At 31.3% G+C, this 26,556-nt stretch overlaps 1 protein-coding gene across 1 annotated transcript; it reads left to right on the top strand.

Annotated features, from left to right (window-relative positions):
• Positions 1–218: 218 nt before the first annotated feature.
• LOC124542878 (glutamine synthetase 2 cytoplasmic) lies at positions 219–26,556 on the top strand. Its single transcript, XM_047120772.1, has 8 exons — positions 219–359; positions 18,638–18,697; positions 19,206–19,403; positions 22,276–22,437; positions 22,565–22,778; positions 23,443–23,700; positions 24,125–24,264; positions 25,177–26,556. Exons 2-8 carry the CDS (start codon positions 18,670–18,672, stop codon positions 25,323–25,325), a joined length of 1,149 nt encoding a protein of 382 aa, XP_046976728.1. The 5' UTR covers positions 219–359; positions 18,638–18,669; the 3' UTR covers positions 25,326–26,556.

The raw sequence follows: 26,556 nt of genomic DNA, 5'->3' as shown, positions 1-26,556 counted from the left end.
ACAATAACCTTTAATGGCTCTGAAGTGGGTACCATCAACTATTACCTGTTCCAATTTAGCAGAACAGTTTAATGGTATGGGACATCCGATGTCGCCGATGGACGTAGGGTAGGTAACAAGGATGTTGCAATACGTAAGTGATTGTCAATGAGTGGTTGACTAGCAATGAGTGGATCACTGTAAACAGTTCTCCCTCCACGCAAGCGCAAAGAGATGCGCGCGCATATATTCCCCAGCACGCCGCTCAAGCACCAGTCAATTTCTGAGCGGCGCTTGAAGCGCACGGTTGTAAATTACTTCAAATACGCACCGCACTACATACGCAAGATTCGCGCGCTACTTCGCGGGACTTTATAAAGGTACTGTTAATAAACTATTTATTTTGAATGGTGTATGTGTGAGAATAGTTCGTGGAATATTATCTTAGCAAATGCAGGCGGTGCATGGCCAGTACAGTCCGTTGCATTGCGAATTGCATCATGCTCCGCCAAAATACGCGGGGTTACCATTAAAACGCTCGCGATTCCATCAAGATATTACTGCTATGCGAACTTTATTCAAAGTCTAAAACATTATTAATAGTGTCATTTTCTTGTAGAGCGTTTTAATTTCAATCGATGACAGAACTTACTAAAGTAACACTGAAGTTATCAGATCAAAAAGTTAGTTTGAAGTTTGAAATATTGTTTTGACATTAACTACGCGGACAAACGATATGCATAGTTCAAACGAATATTGGTGATAAATTGGAAAATCGTCGATACAGTACAAATTAATTCGATATCAATTCAAATAAGTCACGATTGTTATATTATTAATAATTACTTGAATGTTAATCCGAGACGTACATAGTTTTCATTATGTAAACAACCTCATTTTTCCCTTAAGCATTTACTGATTACTATTCCGGGTCACATGAACACGCACTACCAAAGTGGAAATAAAGGAAAATAGTTAAACGATTTGTAATCACGATTTTTGTTTTCAATCAATGGAAATAGTTATCATGTACCTTTAACCTACTTCGGTCGTTTGTTGACTCTTGAGATAAGCGACGACTTAACCAGAATTGCTGAACATAAGAATATTGTTATATTAATAATTCTCCTTTTATGTTCAAAAGGTCGTCCAGTGATGTAATAAAACAAAACCAACAATAATATTCCGGTCTCACAGCTGGCACCGAATTTTGTTGTCATGGAGACAAACGTAAAAAAAGTGAAAACATTTTTTTTGTGAACAGTTAATTCAATCCTAGCTTTTTTGATATTTTCTTTTTTTATAATTTTATCTGATACTAATCGATAGTTTGTTCATATAAATTCTTAAGTATTAAAAATGAGTTTCTTCTAAGAATACCATAATTAAATACAGATTATTTTAATCGTTAAGTTTGTAATATAATATGTACAGAATAAATAAAATTAACAATATCGATATTATTACATGCAGTTAACCACAATGTTCAGTCTAATGAATGCTATTCTGATAAAATTATCTTCTACAAAGGAGGGCAGATACGTTTATTTATTTTTATAACGAGCTCATACTTGTAGCTTTATCCCTGTTGAAGTAAGTAGCTTAATAATAATGATAAAGAAACATTCATTATTAAAAAAAATATAAAGAATAAAATAAAAAAAAAGCAGATTCGCTCGTGAAATTAGTACTTTTTTCGATATTAACGATAAGATACAAATATTATACCATGATAAAACCTTTGATCGAATCACTAAATAGTATTTTTATAATGACAATACATAACTTTAACGATTTACTGATCAATTTGATCAAAATTAGTCGAGTCGGTATGTAAATTTCACAATTGATTGAATAAAACCTCCTTTATACATAAAATTTGTCTTAAACAACTGACGATATTTAACTATGTCAATTCAATTATGTTTGTGGCAGTAAAATTAAGGCCTTCGATTTAGTTCCTTCGAAATCTTGACAAAAAAAATGTATTACCATTTTTTAAATAACAGTCTGTTAGTATCTTCTATATTTATGGTTAATATTGTTATTTTAAGTTTTATAATTAAAGAAATCTATCCGATGTCACTGTCCAAATTGATTTATTCTATAAAATTCTCATTGGATTATCTTTACTAAGTATTAAAAAAGAAATAGCTTAAATTATTTCAATTTCAACGTGTATCGTTCATGCGTAAACTACCAAAGTGCATTAAGATAAAGTTAAAAGGGTCACGCTTTCTCCGACGTCAGACTGTACATACATATATTATATAGATTATTGTGTAACTGTAGTCAAAAAAGTTCCGATCAATGTTCTCGGGTTCCGTATCGAAATTTTTTATTCGATAAATATTTGAAATTAATTTAACAAATTGTGAAAATGGAGAAATATATGTCAATTACATTTTCGATATAAATTTTTTACCGGTTTCGATATTTTGCTATATTTAGTTCATTAGTAATCAAAAAGCATAAATTCAACCATTTTTTAGTGAAGACAACAAAATATATTGTGTTATATAAACGGAATTTTCATAACGTACAATTTTTATCGGTGTGTAATTATGTATATTATATGGGGTTATATTATATGCGAACATAAGTAATGCCACTCGACAATTTCTGTCACTATCATCAGCTGTTATTATGTAATAATTTACTGTTATTATCCACCGCTACTTATAGTTATGGATATATATTTTAGGAATAGCTGTTCAGCGTATCTACATAAATGCATTAATATTTTCGTAGTTCTATTTAAAATCTTGCTGGAATACGTCCGGCTTACAAAAATAGCTTCTAGTTTTGATCTTCATAGAGTTCGATTTTGTGTGTTTTAAGAGATTTTGAAGTATGTGTATGTGTGTCTGTGTTATATAATGCACACATAATTATGTAAAGAGACATGCGCTGTTTTCTTCTCAGATGTCTGGAGGACGAACATATCGACTTTAGGCAGATTCGGTCGGATGAAATAAATCTGATGTTGATCTCTAGAGAATTTATTAATATACCAAGAATTGGAGAAGCGTATTGCAATATGCTACTAGCCCTCTTAAACGTGTACCCTAAGCCCAACAGGGATATCTTAAAATTCTGGTTTTTATAAAATCATTTAATCAACGTTGTATTATGTTAAAAAGCTCTTACTTCAATTTAGTATTCATTATTCTCAGAGTCTCAAATACAAAAACGATTTAAGTGTAGTTATAAGTGGAATTGTTTTGATTGGTTGAACCCTCAACGGATATACACACTTACACTATACGGGGCTATAACGTTGGCTAACATTAAGGAGAATTTGGTAATTCGACCTGGAAAGGTAAAAATGGGGCCAAACTTTATAAGAAAAATCAATAACACTGCCGATGCTGCGGATAACTGTTACTTGTGATCTCTATCAGCTGTTATTAAAGTCACATAATGCTTACAATTACGTAAGTTAAAATACATACTATAAAAGGTATATAAAAAAATCTACGATAGTAATAATTCTTACGCTGTTCAAATATTCGAAATTTGAATGTGATGCATAGACAATTTTTTTTTTTATATTTGAGACAACGACATCACATACGGATAACACAAGAGTTTTGATTCAGACTCTTGTGTTATTATCGTGTTACGAAAACAATATTTTGACGTATTGGCTACTGAAACTAAACAAACAAATTTTCCGCGTCATTAATAATTCTCTAATAATAATTAATATCAATAAACAAACATGTAAAATTTGTCAAAGTTAATAACTATATATATAAAAGTGTAATCGTTATAGTAATATATTAATGCAATAACTGTTTCTAAAATGCTGTAGTTATTATTAATATTAGATATTTGGCAATTTATCACGATTTCGTGTGAAAATCCATTGAACGCGCAGCTGAAGTTCCGAGCCACGCTTCAAAAGCGTGACCACCATACATACATATAATATATCTATACAATATGTAGATCTGTGAACACCATCGTATTTAAAGGTCAAATGCAATGTCTATTTCTAAATACAAGATTATAACGAGATGAATGAAGTAATGTTTTTTTTTTTTTGTTTTAATAATATTCTACGAATGCTTAATATAGAAATCACCTTGCACGTATCGATAAATACTTTGGTTTTTTTTTTAAATATTGGCTGAAGTAAAATATTCATACATTTTCCAAAGAGTAAAGAAAACATAGTACTTACTTTCAATTTACACGCGAAATTTTTTTGATTAAAATTGGATAGATTTATATTTATGCAAATACATTCATTAATTATACTTTATTCGTCATCGCGATCCGCGATCCAGTAAATGAGTAATTAATTCTAATTGAATTCAATTTACTAAAGTTTTGAATAAATACTAAATCGATATAAATAGGGCTAATCGGGAGACCTCATTTAGTTTCGATACACAAAGACCTCTGGCCCAGAGGTCCTTATTAATTTCAGTATTAATCTAATAGGGCAGTTATATAACCTATATTATATAGCTTTCAGAGCCATAATACGTCGTTGTATTGCCGCCTCGGGTCACAGGTCGCTTGACTCGAAATCGAAATTGTTTTCCCCGTTTTTCAACGGGGAAATGCTTGTAGTTTTCTTAACACAACGCTACACAACCCGTGTTGTATGTAAATTATCAGTGTAAATATTTTCAACTATAAATTGAATATTAATATAATTATATTCAATAAATACACCTACGATTCAATATTTGCATATTATTTAAATGAACTCGCGTAAAAAAAAAAGTTTCGGTATGTCTGGATATTTCACAAAAGATAAAATTTAATTAAATGTAAAATTTTCCTTTTCACAATAATTTACAATCACGTTACGGGCGCGTGAGGTCGCTCGACTAAACTTCAATTACTCGGGATCGGAAACCGTAAAAATAAAAACAGTCGTGAATCATCGGTGCTCGGTCACGCACCTTCACACCCTTGGCTTATATCTGGTTCAAACTTTCCATACGAACGCTATTTATACTTGCAAATAAAGCTGTCATACCATCGCATACATCGCATTCATTTCAGCTCACGGTTTAACACTGAACATTTCGGACCATTTACATTAAATTTGTGTATTAAATAAAATTGATTTACAATAAAATTACGTTAATGACAATGTGTGTTTAAAACATAATAAGTCGTATAAATATATTGTGTTCATAATATTCAAGATATTTAAAAATTTGTATATTTATTGGAATAAGTCATCCACACATTGTTTGGATTCAGACGTGAAATTAAACGTGGAATTTACGAAAAGTAGCATCCTCTGATATCCTAATGTTGAACACAAACCTCTTAGGTAAACAATTGGATTTTGTTCCACTGCATATTGACAGATAAACAGCATTCCATTTTTTTAAATTTAATTTAAAAACATAAATTAATTAGATGAAAACTCAAAATTCAAACAAACAAAGAATTTCGCCTCAATTTAGACGTGATTCTAATTAATTAGGTTAGGTAACTAATTATAGCACAGACTTCTTCAATTAGATCAACACACGTGATTATATTATCTATGTTTAACATTGGAAATATTGTTTTCTCAATAACATTAATAATAGTCAAAGGTCGTATGTTTTTGTTTCACTAAACATACTACACGTGACGAGTCTTTCATCACGTGCTAATTTTTTTAGTTGATTTGAATACTCTCAAGATTTTATCGGTTATATAACTGAACCACACAGAAGTACGTAGGTATTTAAATACGCAGTAAAATCGAACTATTCATTCATTCGCAAAACATTTTTGTAGTTTGTAAACAAGTTGTGTGTTTACAAATAATTTTAAAAACATTCCTATTCATAATCAATTTTAAATTACAATGTTTACGAATTGAAATATTTTAGTATTAGCCTGTGTATCTCACTCAGATGGGCAAAGGCTTCCTATTCTTCTGACAAGAGGTTGTGGAGCTTACTCAACTCATCAATCATGTGTGGAAACACATGTGGTAGATTTTCATCCAACATTTTCATTCCTAACGATAATATTATCCTTCTCTCCAAGTCTAGATGAATACAGACAAATTAAGTATAATTTTACAGAAAGTGTTGTTGCCACAAAACTGGATATTGTATCGTGTTCTAGTCTAAATTATTGAAACAATTTACCATAAAAATAAAAAATAGAATACTATTATAATTTAATCCATGAAAAAACGAATAAAATGAGGATACCGTATTGTAATATCCAGCAACTAATAAAATGCAAATTTTCAGGCCAATCGTTTACGTGAAACTGGTATTAAATTCAATAGCAAGAATTGACCCCATATACCAAAAGGTTATTTCAAATAAAAGTTTGTAGAAATATAAAGGTTTCCTCTTTAGAGAAAAAATCATATGAATAAACTTTTAAGAAAACTTGAGTGCCCCCGTATTCGTCCATGATCATTATAGATAACTTTAGGAGAACATTCCTAATTCAATTTATTTAGTAATTATTAATGGTCATCATTAGTACAGTATTAAAATAGTTTAAGGAAAAATTAAAATAAAAACTTAAAGTAATGATATTTACAGATAGATTACAGAACTGTAGGCATCTTTAAAGGAGTTTTTATTTACTCTTATTATTTTTAAAATAATATTTACTATTCATAGGTGTTCTAATTTCCCAGTTAATCAAATTTATTTAAATGTATACTTAAAATATTTAGATGATGTACGAGTATATCATTTTATAAGATACACTATTCCCATGCTAATTAAAAAAGTTTAAAAATCGATTAAGAACAGATATAAGATGATCTGTGAAATATTCGTGATTTTGATGATAACGATGTAAGTTAACGATGTTAACGACGATATCAAACCTTGGCCCCGTAAGTCCTGTATCATATTGTTGAAGAAATATTATTACAATTGACCGTGACTTTTTATCATATGTAAACAAAGAATAATCCTTGTACGGTAAACGCTTCGAAATACAAAAGTAGGTTATCACATATGTCCTTCAATGTAATGATTCTTTTTTTTTAATTACAACGATAAGATCGATCAATGGCCGGTGCCTTATAAACAATTACATTTTGTCAACAAGGTTTATTCGCATTATAGTAAATCGTGATACCTTTTTTATTGTATTTTAATTTCGCTTTATTATTTATTGTTCTATAGATTACTACCGAACGTAACTAAAATAAATCTTTTTAAGATTTCGTCGTCAATAGCAACTGTAAAAAGTTTTAATAATACAAAACGACCAATTATTTGTTTTATTATTGTTTAAACTTCTACATTTTACAGTTACTTGTTTATATTAATGAAAAACGACATATCGAACAAAAGGACACAAGAGGCCTTGACTGAGTCTAGCCACTGCTAGACTAAATGAGTTACGTTTACTAATTAAAACGTACACAGCGTCAAAAAAAAGTTCGGGGTCATTGTACCCAGGTGGCGGCGTTACATAATATTATAATTGCTATGCTTAGCCTTTGAACCAAGTAAGCGCCAGCTCTTAGGTCAATTTCGAAGAGCGTCGTATGTATAACGTAATATTTTGATAAAATACGGTGACCATGGCCTGCGTTACAAAATCATGTCCCGCAAATTCATACGCATTAGCATTAGATACGATTATCTTAAGAGTAGATATATTTGCAACAGACATGAAATAAATATATATTTATCATATTAAAATTAAATTTATATTATTTTCGATTATATTAAAACAAAGTCAATTAAAATATTTAATAATAAAATTTGACCTTCAAATAAAAATATAACGTATATTATATATAAAATATGTACAAATACATTTAAAATGAAGTATAATCGATAATAAAACAACACGCCTACTTTCATCATTTCGATGTTTTGAAAACGTAATAATTGTATTTAAAGTAGTCATTTAACTAACTCTCTTATCTGTTAGGTCGTCAAAATGTTCCATGACCCAATAATGCGAGTGACGCAAGTTATTCCAATCCGTTAACTCTTAAATTAACATGACTATCTATAATAAGCTTTTATTCCATGCTGTTTCTTTTACATTCCGTGCCTAATGGTCTTGTATTTCCGCCTACTCACGACAACAATAACATAGTATTACTGTGATTATGAAGTATGCAGTTAGATACTAGTGCACGTGCAACGAATTTTATCAATTCTTTTTATTTTTGTTTCATATAAACTACTACTTATTATACCTATTATTAGAAATATATTATATTAATTGTTTTTTTATTGATAAGTAAAATGTTTGTATAGTTTTATCGTTTATCAGATTTTTAACCTTAATTTCGATACCAATTATCTGTTCGACTTGTATTTTGCTGCTGATTACACTTTAACATGTGTAAGTAAATTAAATTATTTTACAAAGTAAGTGCAGTGAACGTACTGTTGCTTCTCATTAGGTCAAGACCGACTCGTCTCAGATAGCATCGTGTGTCGCAAGGGCATATTTCACGAACATTACTGTACTTTTACTTGAATGTTACTTAAACAAGTGCAATATCTATTATTTTTTTAAACACATATATTAAATTGGTAATATAAATTGGCAATATAAATTGACGCTATAAAAGTTCTTAACCTTTCTACACGTCACAAATGCACGCGTCTTGTGCCTGTATTTACACTGGTCACTCACCCTTCAAAACAGAACACAACTTGAGTGGACGGCACTATCAGAAACCCTAGTTCCAAATCTATACTATATACATTGCGACTTTAATCTTCGAGCGTTCGTCGTATTGAAATATAAATTTATGATAATGTTTTGAGTGATGTATAATTTTTTTCGAACTGTTTCGACTGCGTTCACAATGCATGTACAAATTAGAGTCGTTGGCATGCGCCAGAGTTCATGCATCTCTCACGTCACAGCTTACGATGCGGGAGATTCATTTTGTATATTTTATCGTATCACGCCGTCTTTGTAACGTATTCACGTGATATTTATACTTCATAGCGAGTTGGGAACTTATTCGGCTTGTTCCGGCAGAATAGAAAATAAGACACAGGAGCTGAATAAAGGAATTATTGTAAGCGCTCTATCTCAATCGAACGAATAACCAAGCTACTTGTGGTATGAGCCAATAATATAATTTCCAAGGATTTGAAAATAATTTACAAATTTAAAGTATAAATAATTTACAATTAAATGAGATTCATAATTATATTCGTAATTTAGTATATCCCCGTGAAATGTTCAAATCAACGTACATACGACGTACAACTTTCTGACATTTCACGATTCTGTTACGTGGTGAGTTTTGAGTTTATTCTAACAGAAGCGTATTTCTAAATGAATTACAGTATTTGATAAATAAACAATATCATCAATAAGTTATGAGGATAATATGTATAATGATGCACTTAAGTGCTATTTGCGCTTGACTGGTTTTGCATAAAATATGAATACATGATTGTATGGAACCTTCGTATCGATGAGTAATTTTTCTTTTTACGGAATATTCATAAATGTAATTGACGGGGTCTTGAGTCCAACTGATTTTCCTTTGTCCACGATCGCATCTCGAACAAGTGTATCTGTATAACAGCGTCAGAATAATCTTGTTTATCATTGTATGACGTTTACGATTTTCTCACAAGAACAAAATGACTTTTAAAATTAAAATTCACGTACGAGTGAAATTATGCTTTGTTTAATTTTTATATTAAATTTTTAATCAAACAAACGTTCACGTTAAGGCGTACTTGTCCCGCTGAAATATTTTATTGTCTCGTGTATCTGCGTTTCGTAATAGAATAGGTATTTGTTTCGTATTATCATTTCGAATAATGTATTCTTACATTAGGTCTATAATATGGGTTTGGGTCTTTAATAAAGGTTGGTAGATAAGGCGAGTGAATATAAGTATTGTAATAACAGAACTAGAAGTGTCTTAAAGGATGCGTTAACCCTGAGGTCTCAATTAATTAGGCCTAGAAACAACACAGTCACGCTTTGTAAACGATTCTCAATTGAATCGTCTTCTATAATATATAATTGTCATTATATTTAATACGGATTAATAACTCATTATTTGAAAGATAACAAAACGTTAGCACAATGAATTGATTGCTAATATACTGATAAAAATATTCAAGAAAATAGATTAATTTTGTCTAACACCGATATTTTATTCTGCTTTATTACACATTATTATATATTTATCTAACTTATTAATAATGTGTTGTGACTGAAACATATCTTTACTATGACCGTATAAAATTTTATTTAAAGTACAAGATTTAGAATACAAGAGCTGATGCAAATTTCGAATTGAATTAAATCACTTAACATTTATGTAAACGCAAACCATTTTTACAATTATTGCGATTTATAAGAACATTGTTAGGTTAAGGTTGTTACCGTTTTTAAATAATAACGAGATTTGCTTGTCTTCGTTATTTTGTTATCAAACATATTCTTGAATTGGATTACTGTTTGAGCACAGGCCTCACTCGTGATTCTTTTAAAAAGTATGGTATTGCATTTTCATTGCGACTCGTTTTTATAGTTCCAAAAACTTTTCATATACGACCAGAATTGTGGTGTACTGAAAAGAACGACCTAGTTATGTTCATAAACAAAAGAGCCTTAAACCAAAATTTTCGTATTTTTTTACCACATACATTTCGAGACAAAGGTTTCGCTTGTCTGTCTCACCTGTGTTTTGATAAGGTTCATATACCTACTCAGTTAGTATTAAATACTTAAATTTAATATGGTATATAATAAGTTTTAATATATTACTGCGTTAAGACCAAATAAGTGAAATCGAATATAAAAGTATTTTCATATTTAGAACAGAAAAAAAGTCATATATCTAAAAAGGTAATCGGATGACAGTTTTTGATACTTGTGTTAGTTTGTCTTCGCTCTCGTACCAAATTCCTAAACCAAGTCATTACCAACCCTGCGATCTGTACTAGGTCAAGCTATTGGCGTCGAATATTTCAAACAATCGAAAACGGTGAATCAAAGCGTGTTAAAAAAGGATAAGGTTTAATAAAGTCGCCTAACGCATAACAATTTATTACTGCAAGTAATTATGAGATACATAATGTATAAGGCGATGCACGAGGATCCTTTAAAGTGTTCGTTCCATACGAATGCATGAATGGTTTAAAGCCGGTCACGCTGAACACCTATAATGCTAATCAATCAGCTGCCACGCATACTGATTCGTCTTGTTTTTATAGTAAGCGCGGTCCACAAACATTTTTATGTTAATTTAAATTTAGTCGAACGAAGGTTACTTGAATTTTTGTCTAATTCAGTTCCGATTTTATGACCTGTCTAGGACTGGGCGTCGAAGGCCGTTCGCTTCGTGTTATGAATACAAATGTTAAATGAGTAGTTTACGTTTTTACTTTCGGCGGTGTTACAATTTTTTATTTTATAAGAACCTTCATTCAATAAAAAATGTTATTGTCCAGTAAATACATTATATTTCTAAGATACATTGCTTAGTTGGCGAAATTCTGTTTTAACTATTTCAGGTAGGCTGATAGGTTCGTCCATACACAATGGCACTCTAAAAAGAACTTATTGACAATGCACCGACAAGCACGGACCTGGGATCCTTCAAAATCCTTTGTCTGACTGACTGTACTACCTACAAGCACCTTTAAAAAATAAGTTTAAATTTAGAATTAGCTCAAATATAATCCAAACAGCCATGTCGTAATTCACATTTCTGTAAACTTATCGCTCTGGTGTCTAATTTATTGAATTATTTTGTTCTAAATAATTTCCAGTGTTCGGTCAATGTTCACAACTTCCATTAATATAGTGCAATTCGAATGACTGTTTACATTTTCAACCGACTTCAAAAAGGAGGAGGTTATCAATTCGTCTGTATTTTTATGTTATGCCGTTGACAAGAATGTGCCTTTGTCTATTTTTTTCCATTCTTAACATTAAAAAGTACTAGCGTTCGTTCTCAGTTCGAAATTTGAACATTATTTATGTTTTTGCATGTTTTGTTTTTTCGACAGTTTTTTTTAAACTCACTTAATGCGACCAGATAGTTACCAAAAAATAACAATAAATAAAATGATATTTATGCAATAATTTATTGCCGAACAACAAGAAATGAAATTATTTTATTATTCAATAATACACCGTAGATTATTTACACCTGTGTTCCCAAGCAACTATGTTATCTAATATAGATATATACTAAACATATCATAAAGTTAAATAAGAGATAAAAAGTAATGTTTAGATTAGTAAAGGATGACAATAGTATATGCGGTTTCTTTATATATTGATTACAAACATGATTTATGATAGTATTTCTTAATATCAGTATTTATTTTTGTAGAAAGCCATTATTTGGTTTATTAATATATTCTTATCTAGTCGGTGTTATGGATTTCGTTCAATGATATAAATTTTTTTTATGGCTATAAATATAATCTATAATACTCCGATTGGATATTAAAAATAACAATATCGTAAGCGTTACAAGTCCGTTTTAGACAGTTTAAGTTTTTTTTTTATTTGATAATGATAATTTATGGCACTTGCTTACATATAGATAAAGTAACGATTAAAACCAGTTCGGAAAAGGAACTACACAGGCCTGAAAGAAATTAAGCCGATCTTATCGGACATATTTTTTTATATGCTTCAAGTTATAAAGAAACCATCGCTTGATTATCAAGGTGTGTCAAAACAGTAGGTACTATTTAGAAAGAAACGCCTAGATTTAGGCTCGGGTTCCATCATAGGACTAAATAACAGCATTGTAAATCTGTTTATATGAAAAGAGCAACTATGCGAGTTTCTTGCCATTTTTTCTCGCTAGAAGCAGAATTCCGAAACGGTGGTAGTATTTAATTATTGACGATTCAAATTCGCTTCGTTGTGAAGTTTACTTGAATAAAATTGGTTTGATTTGATTAAATCTATGAATTCACTAATTGAATAATTTCAATTTTGACAGAAATGACTTTAGGACTTAAAATATTAGAGTATCATATTTAAAATTTATAAAGAGCGAGATTTAAAAATTTATGAAGCATTCATTTCGTTAGCGGAAACTGCAGCTTAAGTGATAAGCGGATTGGTGCTGAATTTTGGACGCTAAGTAAAATAATTTTGTGAAAATACCGGTCACTACTTTTGCTGTGAGTACTTAAAATAATATTCATTGATTTTAATTTCTCCACGCGATTATTAATGCAAATTTCATACAATCAAAATGTCTAGAGATCTTTAGATCTTTGAAAAAAAAAAGAATCTCATTATAATTTATTACGGAGTTTTATTTCAATCAAAGTTTTCAATAAAATAATACAAAACAAGAAGTAACTTATGATAGTTTTGTGTAAATAAAACGGAAGATATGACAACGAAGAGAATCATGTAATTCTATATTCGTGATCTCATTAGACATGGACACACGCAACAGCAATGATTGCTGTTATCAATCGGCATGCCGCGCTCAGTAATTGTGTGTTGCGCTTGTCACAATGTTTAACGTACCGTCGACAAAAAACGACCTCACTTATCCGTACTCCTTAGCAGTAACAGTTTAAGTCACTTTTATCTGCCTATATATACATATAATTTTAAATTTGACTTATTCCTTGCCAATGCTATGCCGTTAACGAGTAATATATCACCAATGCCTCTGCCCAAAGTTTATCAGAAAGAGTTCTTTTAGCGGTTGAATGATCCCTTGGCAAATGTGTTTTCTTCTAAATCTCTTGTCCTATTTTTCGGTGTGTAATCATTTTGTGTAGGTATCTACTATCACTTCAAGCTTGTCGTTCAAATGTACCGTCAACGCGATGGGCCATTACAGTGCAATGGCGTTGCAGTTGTACATTGTCCATAATGGACCATCGTGTAATGGAGCAATAACAAAGTAAACGAGAGACATGCCCAGTCGCTGTGATGGAATCGCTTTGAATATTTAATGACCGCTCGGCTTATACAGAATATTCATAAGGAAATCCTTGTTGATATTGAGCTTAACCGGCATACCTATTTCATATAAATTAACTTATATTAAACTGTTTTATTACATTATAAACTTTACTGTTCCACTTTTATTTCGAACTTTTTGATATTTACAAATGTGTCAATTTATGTTAGTATCAAAATTGTTTATGCACTATAATATAAATTATCAGTTATCAATATTCATGTTCATTGAACTAAATATGGCTCAGTCAGATGATATCGGAGGAACGTGGGTTTCTCATTTACTGCAATGACTGTAATCTGAACGATCTGTGGTCATAAAGCCATACCAATTAAACCATAGTATCTGGTTGAAAACCACATGTTAGGCGAGTGCTATCTTGATGAAATCGTTATATAAGGGTTTATATTCCACACTATATACTTAACTTAGTAAGTGTTACTTTTTAAAAAGTTGAATTTAATAATTTATAAAACGAATTATCTTGTAACGAAATATCGATTCTCGGATAGAAAATTGTGAAATGCTTATCCGTATGAAATTTCAAATCAAACCTTAACCCAAAAACAGCCGTTATAACTTCAAGCAAATCTTTTATTGATATTGAAATAGACATTTGCGGGAAATCCCTATTGTTAATAACTGAATCGATATGATTAAATACATATAGCATTGTTCGGTCTTTTAGGTTTTCACTCTTTCTAGCAGTAAACTCAGTCATAGATTGAGTATAGTTTAGAAACAGTCTGTTGAAATACGGATAGAGGCAGGCAGTGACTTTGTTTTATACATTTATAGATGTTCTATTTCCAAAAACACAGCAGGTCAGACAACAATAGAAGTGTCTGAATCTATAATTGCATTTATTTTAATATAAAACAATATTAAGAAATTAGTAAGGTCGCATCCAGATATCGGCTGAATTCATTGATTGAAGAATTCTGACCTCTCAAAAATTAAGCAAGTCTTTACCCTGCATTAGTATTTTTACAGATTATATACAAGTATATACAATATTGATCGATTTCTTAATCTAGGAACATTACTTTATTAATAAAGGCTAATTACGTTCGTGACGTATTACCTAGTTTCCTATGTTAGATAATATTTTACGTATAAAACACCTTTAGCCAATTTTTAACGTTATAGATGCGCTTGGCAATTGTACAAAAGATTATCTAATTGATAATGTCATAATATATTTAGTACGTGTCGTTGGCAATATATTGGCAAATGTTTATATATGTTTTAGTGTGTAGTTTATTGATTTTGAATGTATAATTTCTATTCTTATTTCAAATATTAAAAAAAATAAAAAGACAACAAAAAGTTTTGATAAACAGTAGACCGGGGGATATTCCGAGTGGAATTTTGTTTTAGTCGTCAACGCTGTGTTTGTTTAAAAAATGTAAATTTTAACACTCTGTGACGTCACAACAACGTTGGGCATGGTGCCAATCCATCACATTCAGTGTCTCGTGTCAGGGTCCAGTTTATTTACAAACGTCTAAAGTGCTATATTACAATACTATGTTTCAGCCAAAAACCTTTCCAAATGCGCGTCTAAGCGGAAATTTTACAAGAAATTTCACTGTGAATTTACAAAAAAATAGTACAGCATATTGAAACAACTTATATTTATACATTGTATTAAGAGCTACGAGAAATATTTGATTCTTGATTCTTTATTATATTACAAAGTAAATTTTCCCACAGTTCCCCGTCTTATAACGGAAAATAATGATTTAATACAAATCATAGCATGTGATATATTTATAATCATGTTTTTATTTAGACTTCACGAAAAGAACACGTTAAAGATATCAGACTAAACTAGAATAATAATAAAGCTAATTTTAAATTTAGAAACATTATTATTCCATTTAATTGGTTGAATGAGTTCGGTTAGATAGCCAGTTCGCTAGAACCGGTAATAATTGTATCATAAATGACAGTTGTGTAGTGTAGTTATTTGAATATTATATATATATAAAAGTATGGTCAGAAGGTACAGTTAGCGGCGACTTGAGCAGTATAACATTTACGCAAGATCAAAACATTGGCGAATGTACAAAAAGTTCGTGAGAATGTTTACATTTTTTGCCACACATCTTTGTCTATGCGACGTCTAGACATCGTTCATTTACCTGGTTACTATAAAATAGTATTTTTTTTTAGTTAGTGACGCGTTCCAGTCTGTAGTGCTAGTGACGTAATTATTTTAATTTTTAATCGTAACTTTTTTTGTTTTTTATTTAACAAACTTTTCGTCGCTAACATCATTATTAAAATATATTATATTAGGGAGTCAAAAAAGGATTTAAAAAGGTGTTTTTTTATACAATTTTAATTTAAGAATATATATTTAATAACAATTTGTTTGATTTTTAAACATCTTTAAATGCATTGAATATTATGAAATGCAATTTTAGATAAATGTAACACAAAAAGCCTCCTTATTGTCCAATGTCACTGAATGAATTTAATTTTACATTCACTTTAAAATATTTATTTCATTCACGACTCGTATTATATTAAATAGACTTGATAAGACATTAATAATTGCAAATTGCAATTTCATATTGGGTTCATTGCTAGTAATATAGTTACAAAATAGTTTTTATATATTTAACTAAAACACTTTGAGTGTATGATATCGACACTTCTATGATGTGACCTTATGTGTGTACCAAATAATATTATTATAATTTTCTTCTAGTTTTTGCGATCTTATTAAATAAAAAAGTTAAAATTCCCGACTGACCTTGAAATGTAGGTACAGTACGATTTTTGCTACTACCGAACCAAAGGTATATTTCTTATATGCTCATACAAATCCCTAATAGCTATATTATATATACAAACGGTTCATTAATGTTATTTTTTTATTATAAAACAACTACAATTTTAATTCCAAAATTACGATATCAACTTTATAATGGCAACATTCAGAACGACTTATATTTACAAATTCATTAAGAATCATCTAGCTTTTGGAATATGCTATAGCCTAGCCTAGCCTGGCCTACGATATAGATCGTATGTAACAAATCTACTGTGACAGATATCTTCACACTGCTAACGTCATTCTAATACGGTTTCTACTCATTCCGATGAATGATATGTGGACGCATATAATACGAACGAATATCATCATTAATTTGTATATACACGCGTGCGTGTAATTTCAATGAAACTCTGCCACGTGTGCACCAACACGCAGTAGAGGATGGAATAAGTTCTAAACATTCTCCTGACATGGAGAGGGTCTTATCCAGGGCCGTATTTAGGGGAGGGCAACCGGGGCAACTGCCCTGGGGCCTCCACATTAGAGGGGCCACAGTTTTCAGCAAGTTAACAAATACCGAGGTATAGTCAAATTATAATAATGTTATTATTTAATATTTTAAAAGTTACCGATACAAGTAAATAAATCATAGCTTACTGATTGAAATAAAAAAAAGTAATTAATTCATGATAATATAATTATTAGGTTGTTCACGCTTCTGTTTGTCTAGGGCCCCCACTGCTTTGTGGCCCGGGGGCCTCCAGACCTTTAAATCCAGCTCTGGTCTTATCCCAACAGTGTCCATTTACAAGCTGTTACTAGTCTGTATTACATATTTTGTATTTGATATTTGTCATGTCAACCCTAACTGTGCTTCGCAGCCCGCATCATCGTCTTAGTAAAAATCCCTTGTATTTTGATCTTTAATATGTAGTATTTGGTCTGTATTGATTTTTGTATAACATGTAATTTTTTACAGATTATCGCGTTTATAACGGTTTAGGTTAGAAGGTACATAAATAAGAATCAAGTGTTATAGCTATTAGGTCATCTTGGTTATACTTGAGTATTATATATTTAAATTCCAGTAATTAAAAAGAAGCAAACGCGAGTCGTACCCTTGTACACGATGATTACTTTGCATAAGAAATACGAGTAACATTTAACGCTTTTATTGTTGCTAATTAAATATCATAATTGCTAAATGAAACCAATATGAATGAAGCCGAAACCAGATATAGGCGTAAAACTATTCGTCTTCATAATATTAATAAGCTGCTATAAATATATTCTTCCATATTTTTCTATAGATTTGCCTTTAACCTTGTACGTATATATTTTAAATTTTAAATTATTCAAATTAACATTGAAACATGATTTCGTTTTATTGATCGTAAATTATTAACCTCTAAAACTTTTGCTTTTTAGTCCGTATTGTATATACATATATATTTATTAAAATAAATAAAATGTGAGCGATATGTCCGAGACAGTTATTAATAATATAAGTGCATACCTATATTAATAATGGACACTATTTATAAAACGTTTTCTATATTTAAGTTCAAATATCATTTACGTCCTTTGAACTGGTATACGTTAGGATTGTAAGATTGTCCCTCTCGTCATAACAAGAATAACCATTTAAAAAAACAAACCAACAAACAATAGATATAAGTATATTATTGTTCTCTTTATATCCGTATTGTTAAGGAGCTCGACTGTTTTAGATATTTTAGAATTCACCCGTAAATGTCAAGGAAAATATTTATAATACGTATTTATATGAATTAGATATCGAATTAGTTTTAAGCCGACGTCATAAAATTAAATATTTATATTTTATACTATAATATACATTTTTAAATAATGACGAGATACTGTTCATTATTTTAATTATAATTAAGTATATAATTTTTTTTTAAAAGTGTACAAAACTTTATTTTCTTTTTCCTTTGTTTCAGTTTAATTAAAAAAAAACACACACACACACAAGATGGCTGATTCAGGCCACAAAATAGAAGGTGAGTCGAATTTATATAAATACAAAATATTGGTGTGTAGGTATAAACGTCAAATCTAAAAGTCATGAAATATTTATTTCGTATTTAAAATAAAATCCTTTGTTTCACACATTATAACGATACAGTGAATCATGCCATTGCAGAAAGAGTCACAGATATTTTTTTAATAATCACTTTTATAACTGCTTAACGCGTTGAAATAACTTTTGTAATTTAATTCAAAACGAAAATTGTGATTTGTCAAGATGACAGATTTCATTGAGGACCGCAGAAAAGGTTGGTTGTTATTGAATGATAAGATACTACAAAAATGCATACTGCCTTTGTACTATTAATTTTATATATGTTACATATATATAAAATATATGTTTCAAATAACAACAACCAGTCAAGAAATACCATCAAATTGATGTATTTACAGGCCGTATAGATTAATAAGAATTGTATTTTTATGAGAGTTATTTTAGTAACTCGTGCACATATTCTATAAATATAATTTAATCCACAGATAATCCAAAGATTCTTTCGGGCCCTGTCCTGACCAACTCCCCGAACGCAGTATTATCCAAGACACTACTGGGTCGCTACAACGACCTTACAATCCCAGCTGATAGGATCTTAGCTACATACGTTTGGATTGATGGCACTGGGGAGCACATGAGATGCAAGGACCGAACTTTGAACTTTATTCCCAAAGTGCCAAAGGGTGAGTATCGCTTGTGTATATTATAATTGAATGAACATATAGGCTATTACCATGACAGAAGGGATAGTGATAAACAAACCGTATATTCCATGCGATTTGCTAATAGCTCGACTATTATTGCATAATATGCAATACAAACAATTTTGATGAATATATCCTTATTTAGAGTACCTACAATTATGTTCCATTTAACTACGTATATCCACTTCAATTTTATTTACAAAGTTATGAAAATAACTACGCCGTCATTGAAAACGCATTTTTTTCACCCATTACGAATACCATAGGTTATTTTGGATCGACCTATGATGTTATGTCAACTCAAGGTAGTGTAGTAGTATCTATGTTTACCTGACATTCGTACGGGCCGTGTAACAGATACGTAACTTTTTAAAATTCGAACACTTAAAACGACATGAATGGTTGCTGTTTAAATAAATTATCATCATTACTCACAGAAATGTTTCCATTCATAAATATTACGACGTGTTAAACAATTGTCTATTGACATGTAACTGCGTAGAACAGTTATTTGCAAAATAAAGATAAGCTATTGTCGTTCGTGAATCAGTAAGATTTACGAACACCATTCATGGCTGTTGTTATTGCTCGATTACATCTTATTAACTGTGAATAAACAATATTTTAATATGGTTACTATTTGTTTTAGATAAGTTATCCTATAAAGAATTTCCGCTATTAATTATAAATATATTATGAACCCGTCGCTATTTAATTATGTCTCATTTTTATTTCACGCTCTTATAAATATGTCCATCAATATCGCATACTTGACGTTGCAATATAATTAAAAAAAAAACAAGTGATAAATATATATTAATATCTAAGCTAAGTTTACGCCATTTTAACCCCTATACACTTCTAAATATAAATACTAATACATTCAAAGCTTGATGATCGTTGTGAATATTGTGAGATAGCCATCTATATAGGTTTATAAATATATATCAACAAAAAATAGTCTAATATTCGTATCACATATAAATGTAGCGCAAAAATAAACAGCAGTTAATAACTCTGCCATTAACGTATCTTTATTAACATGCGTTGTAATAGTCAACTATCTACATGAAATATAACACTCCTGTTAAACGAGCGAGTTTTAATACGTCCGCATTAACTATTGTAATTAGCGCAGTTCGCGTAATTTCTCGGCCTTCAACACTCATACAGTAATATTTGTAAACAACTTTTTTATAAATAAAACTGTTTCGATGGAACTTGCCGTAAATATCTACGATAGTATTGTTTATGTGAGACTGTCTGGTTGGAAAGGGGTATGAATTAAATTGAATTCTATTTTATGATGTATATTATATTTGATAACGTAGTTTTGATATAATAGTATTATATAGATTTTAGATTAACATCTAAGTGATGTAAGAGACGTATTTAATAATATGCTTTACGGCATCGCATATGATAACGCTGATCACATGACTTGTATCTTTCTGTCATCGCCAATTTGACATTTCGAGGACAATGGATAATGTAACAGTAAACACTATATAATGTTTATTAGTATAAATAGATCTATTCACTCACGGAGACGCAATCCCTCCACTCTAAATTTTATCGGCGTGCATTAGTTTAGGTGACAGGTGACAAGCAAAAAATTATACAGATTATATTTGTTTACCCATAATTTAAAGTTGACGGGCCTTCGTGAATGAAAAGATCTTTATAGAGATGTTTGTGCCTTTACAATTGACATAAATAATTCTAGCTAAGCTCATACGAATAGCCGAAGATATGAATAAGATGTACAAATCTAACCTGTGGAAATCTTTTGATAACACGTATGAAAAATTCTATTTGCCGCCATATTTTTTCCCGAAGGATCTAGAACACTTGTTCGATGTTCAATGCAAGCGGAGAGAACACTCGAAACGGGATAGCTTTGATGAGAATTTAAAAGGTTTCATACTAATATAGACTTCAGCAGACGTAGAAATGTTGTTTTACCGACGATTCATTCATCTTGTCTGTAGTTAGCTTCGTTTCAGTTAATTACGGAATCATTGAGAAAGTAGTTTTAATGAATTTAGTGTAGAATCGAGTTTTGCTCTCGGAAAGATTTTAAATTGATTGAATTGTTTTTGAATTAAACGAACCAATATAAACTTTGTAATCAACTTTCCTATAGAATAGCAGAAATGAAAAATAGCATTTCCTAAAATTAGTTAAATGTCAGATACAAGATTTTAGGCATTTTTATTATATTTGAAAGCAATTAGAAACATATTGACATTTTGCGACATCCACCCGCATTGGATGGGTGTGGTGTAATAACATACAAAACCTTCTTCTCAAGACCTTTGCACATCATGAAAATTTACGAACTGTTTATTCATTACTTTATTAATGCAATTATTGTAACATTGTGTGTTCTCATATCATTTTTTGGAAGACGCATTAATAGCTTAGGCAGAAACGAAGGTTACCCAGTAGTGTGATCACATAGCTTATGATTTTGTCTTGGACAATAATGAGTATCGAAACGCTTAGTTCCACATTTAACCGGTTTAAAGGTGGAACTAAACAGACATGATAATTTATGGACACAGATTTATGTAGATATTCACTTTGGCAACTGTAGCGAATCTGAACTACTTACGTATATAGATTAACGCTAGAATTAGAATCCTGTAAATAGTTTGTATGTTAATCATGTATTACCTTGTTGAGCGATTCTAAAATAATAATTATTATTTAATTTAAATATACCAATAACATAATTGATGATTTATTTAAACAAAACAGGTCATAATTACCTACTTAAAATATATTAAGTTTCCTATACTTATTGTTGATAAATAATATAATCATTATTTTTTTATATGTAATATAGATTTGCCGATATGGAACTTCGACGGCAGTTCAACAGGACAGGCCGATGGCCACAACTCAGATACCTTCCTCGTTCCACGCGCCATGTACAAGGATCCCTTCCGCCGTGGAAACCACGTTCTCGTTATGTGTGACACTTTCAAACATAACATGGAGCCTACAGGTATATATTTCATCAACCATATTATATGAACTAAAGTGACTATAACCTTAATTTTAGTTTACTTCAAAATGGTAGCCATTTGAGCGACGATAGGAAATTTACTAACATTTGCATTATATGATTACAGAAAGCAATCACCGCGTGAAATGTCAGGAAGCGTATGATATTTGTAAGGACGACGAGCCATGGTTCGGTATTGAGCAAGAGTACATTCTCTTGGATTCGGATCTGAGGCCCTTCGGATGGCCCCCAGGCGGCTGCCCCCCACCACAGGGCCCTTACTACTGCGGAGTAGGTGCGAACAAAGTCTTCGCTAGGGATCTCGTTGAAGCACATTACAGGTACATACCTAATTCGAATTTTGAAATATAGGTAAAAATATACAATGTATATATGTACTACGTTTCGATACAGAATATTGTGAATGTACGTTATTAATTTAAAGTTACCACAAAATTATAGTATCTTTATTGTTTGAACTACTTAGTAAATAATCGGAACGAAGGTCGGTCGACGATTTCTTGAGTTACAGTAACGTTTATCGTGAATCACTCGCTTAATGAGAATCGTGTGGTTCGCTTTAGTACATAAATACTGAATTTTGTTCAGCGAATGCTTTATTCACAGAAACCAATGATATTCTAATAAACAGATATCTTATATCCATACTAAACAACAGAAAAAAGTGTGCCGCGCCGGGGACCGTTAATTTTAGTTTATTTTTACAAGTCCTTAAAAGTAAAAAGGATAGCTTGATAAAAACAATAAGTAAAAGGGATAACTAGATGTTTTAATTACGCAAAACGTATTACTACGTAATTATGATTGATTATTACGTATTACTACGTAAAACGACTAAAGGCAAACGTCCCAATTAGGACGTTTTCTAGTCTTCACTTTTTGCGCGTTAATAACATATCTGTTTACTACAACATCATTGACAGAAACCAATAAAATGCTACGTACAGGCAAGTTTTAACATTTTGTATGAATTATTTTCGCTAGGTGCTGCTTATACGCCGGTGTACCAATTTCCGGTACAAATGCGGAGGTGATGCCATCTCAATGGGAATTCCAAGTCGGACCCTCTGTGGGTGTAACGGCTGGGGACGACCTCTGGGTCGCACGCTACATCTTGCACAGGCTCGCTGAGGAGTACGGTGTCATCGTGTCCTTTGACCCCAAGCCAGTACAAGACTGGAACGGCTCGGGCGCTCACACCAACTTCTCGACTAAGAAGATGCGTGAAGAGAATGGTATTATGTAAGTAATCTGCTAATTTCTAAAACACACAATATGTGAATTGTTCTATATCAAAATAAGAGTCGAGATGGCTCAGTGGTTAGAACGCGTGCATCTTAACCGATGATTGCGAACCAAACCCATGCAAGCACCGCTGATTCATGTGCTTAATTTGTCTTTATAATTCATCTCGTGCTCAGCGGTGAAGGGAAACATCGTGAGGAAACCTGCACGTGACAAATTTCATAGAAATTCTGCGACATGTGTATTCCACCAACTCGCATTGGAACAGCGTGGTTGAATATGTTCCAAACCTCCTCAAAGGGAGAGGAGGCCTTGCCTTGCCTTGCTGGGCTATCAGTGGGAATTTACAGGCTGTTGTTGTAAATTAAAATGAGTTAACTTCGTCGGCCTTATTTTAAAACGTGTCGGTCATGTTTCGCAGTGAGATCGAGAAGGCTATTGACAAGTTGTCGAAGGTGCACATGAAGCACATCAAGGTGTACGACCCGCGCGGCGGCAAGGACAACGAGCGGCGACTCACCGGCCTGCACGAGACCGCCAGTATTAACGACTTTAGCGCAGGTTCGTGCTACATATCCTCACTCTATAGTATATGTATATATAAATTTTTCAATATTCAATTATAAAATTCAAAAGAATCGTTAAAGAGCGTTTGTGTGCTAAAGGATATTACAGCACTAATGACTTTCTAGTTGACTGCACACCTTGGGAATGAGATGATATATTGTAAATTATATATTGACATTATAAAAAAAAAAATATATCCCGCTGAGTTTCTTTCGCCGGTTCTTCTCAGGTCTGAGGTATTATATTCCGAACCGGTGGTAGATTATCGACAATCAATAAGAAAGTGTAAACACTTCTATTTTGAATAAAGGTTTTTGACTTTGACTTTGACTAAAGCGTTAGGCCTTCTGCGTCTGATCTTTCCCATTTCTTTCTCTTTTTCTGTGTATATTATTAGGACTTTTTTTTGTTTGAATTACTTAATTACGTGGAATTTTATTTTTTGTCATTCTCAAACGTTGTTACTATATTTCATTTGGTCCCACTCAATGATGTTCTAGTAAACAGATATGTTATTAACGCGCAAAAAGTGAAGACTAGAAAACGTCCCAATTGAGACATTTGCCTTTAGTCGTTTTACGTAGTAATACGTTATAATACATCGTAATTATGTAGTAATACGTTTTGCGTAATTAAAACATCTAGTTATCCCTTTTACTTATTGTTTTTATCAAGCTATCCTTTTTACTTGTAACGAAATGTAAAATAAACGGTCCCCGGCGCGGCACACTTTTTTCTGTTGTTTAGTAATGGCTATAACATATCTGTTTATTAGAATATCATTGGTCCCACTAGTCCTCTTGTGCTATATTAATTATATAACCAATTACAAAGCTCACAATATACTGTAACAATACAAGACTTTTTAAATGGTATCAGTATTACAAGATGTATATAAAATTGTAGGAGTCGCAAGTCGCGCGAGCAGCATCAGAATACCGCGTGCCGTTGCTGAAGAGAAGAAGGGATACTTGGAAGACCGCAGACCGGCATCGAACTGCGACCCCTACGCTGTCGTCAACGCTCTCATGCGCACTTGCATACTGAACGAATAACATCGGAGTCGAAGGGATCACGCCGCTTCCACACGTGTCAGCTAGCACCGACGAATGCAGCACGACGATGAATAAAATAAAAAAAAATATATAAATTGTCTATAGCACATTTTACATTTTTATACACAAGGCCTTATATGAAATGTTGATCAAATTTTGTAATCTATGAAATAGTTTTTTTAAAATGTTTTTACGATTTTAATAATGCGCATCGATTGGTGTTAAATTACATTTAACTTCTTGTGGTACGTGTTTGTGTGAGGGCTTGTATAGGTAGTATGAATAGGAGTAGGAATATCGCTTGTAATTTTTTCTAATAGCAGATTAGAGATAAATTGTAACGAAATTAACGTTCGAATGTTTTTTTTTTTAATTTATCTTAGCTTTAAGCTACGATTAAAATTAGCAATCACAATAATATCACTGTAATTATCTGTGACACAGACAAAGGCTGGTTTAGTGCAATTGGAAAATTAAAAACTAAAAAACTGAATCTTACAATGCGACGCCACTTCTATTCGAACAATATGTCGTTCTGTCAATTTGTACGCGTGTCTTGAAATTTAGGAATTGATTTATAACCATAATCGCAATACGAAATAGTTATTAGTGATCGCTAATTCGCTAGCACTCCTGCTTTAGGCCGACACGTGATAGAAGTAGTGCGTTACGATGGACCACAAGATATTATAAAATATTTAGAGAATATTTTTACGACTATTATGTGATATTTAAACATTAATTGTTACTTTCATGTTAAATAGTTTATTGTATACAAAATAACCACATATCATTATTTCTAACAAGTTCATTTTATTGCATAGCTAGATAGGCGAATCGATGATATACATAAAGAGTAAATCTGTCATCTCGACATTTTATACTAACATTATTACATTTTTAATTCTAAACTACATAGATAACTTATTGTTTAATCCAATTATATGAAAATAAATATATTGTAGCTAAGTATATAGGGTATAATTATGTCATGCCTAAACAATATATAAATATACTAGAGATAAAAACGATGCCTTTTAATAAAACTTATGAAGAAAACCTAAACACCAGAGTACATGTAAGCACAAATAGAATCGTATGGAGTAATGAATTTTAGGTAATCTTTTTTAATTGCATGTATCCGATGTCTGGATTTGACAAATTTTATTTAAAGTTGTATATGAATATGTTATCACAAAACGTTATCAAAATAAATGATACTTTGTTGTTA

Source organism: Vanessa cardui, chromosome Z (genome assembly GCF_905220365.1).
Source record: "Vanessa cardui chromosome Z, ilVanCard2.1, whole genome shotgun sequence".
Classification (NCBI taxonomy): Eukaryota; Metazoa; Arthropoda; class Insecta; order Lepidoptera; family Nymphalidae; genus Vanessa; species Vanessa cardui.
This window is presented reverse-complemented; position numbering and strand designations above follow the sequence as displayed.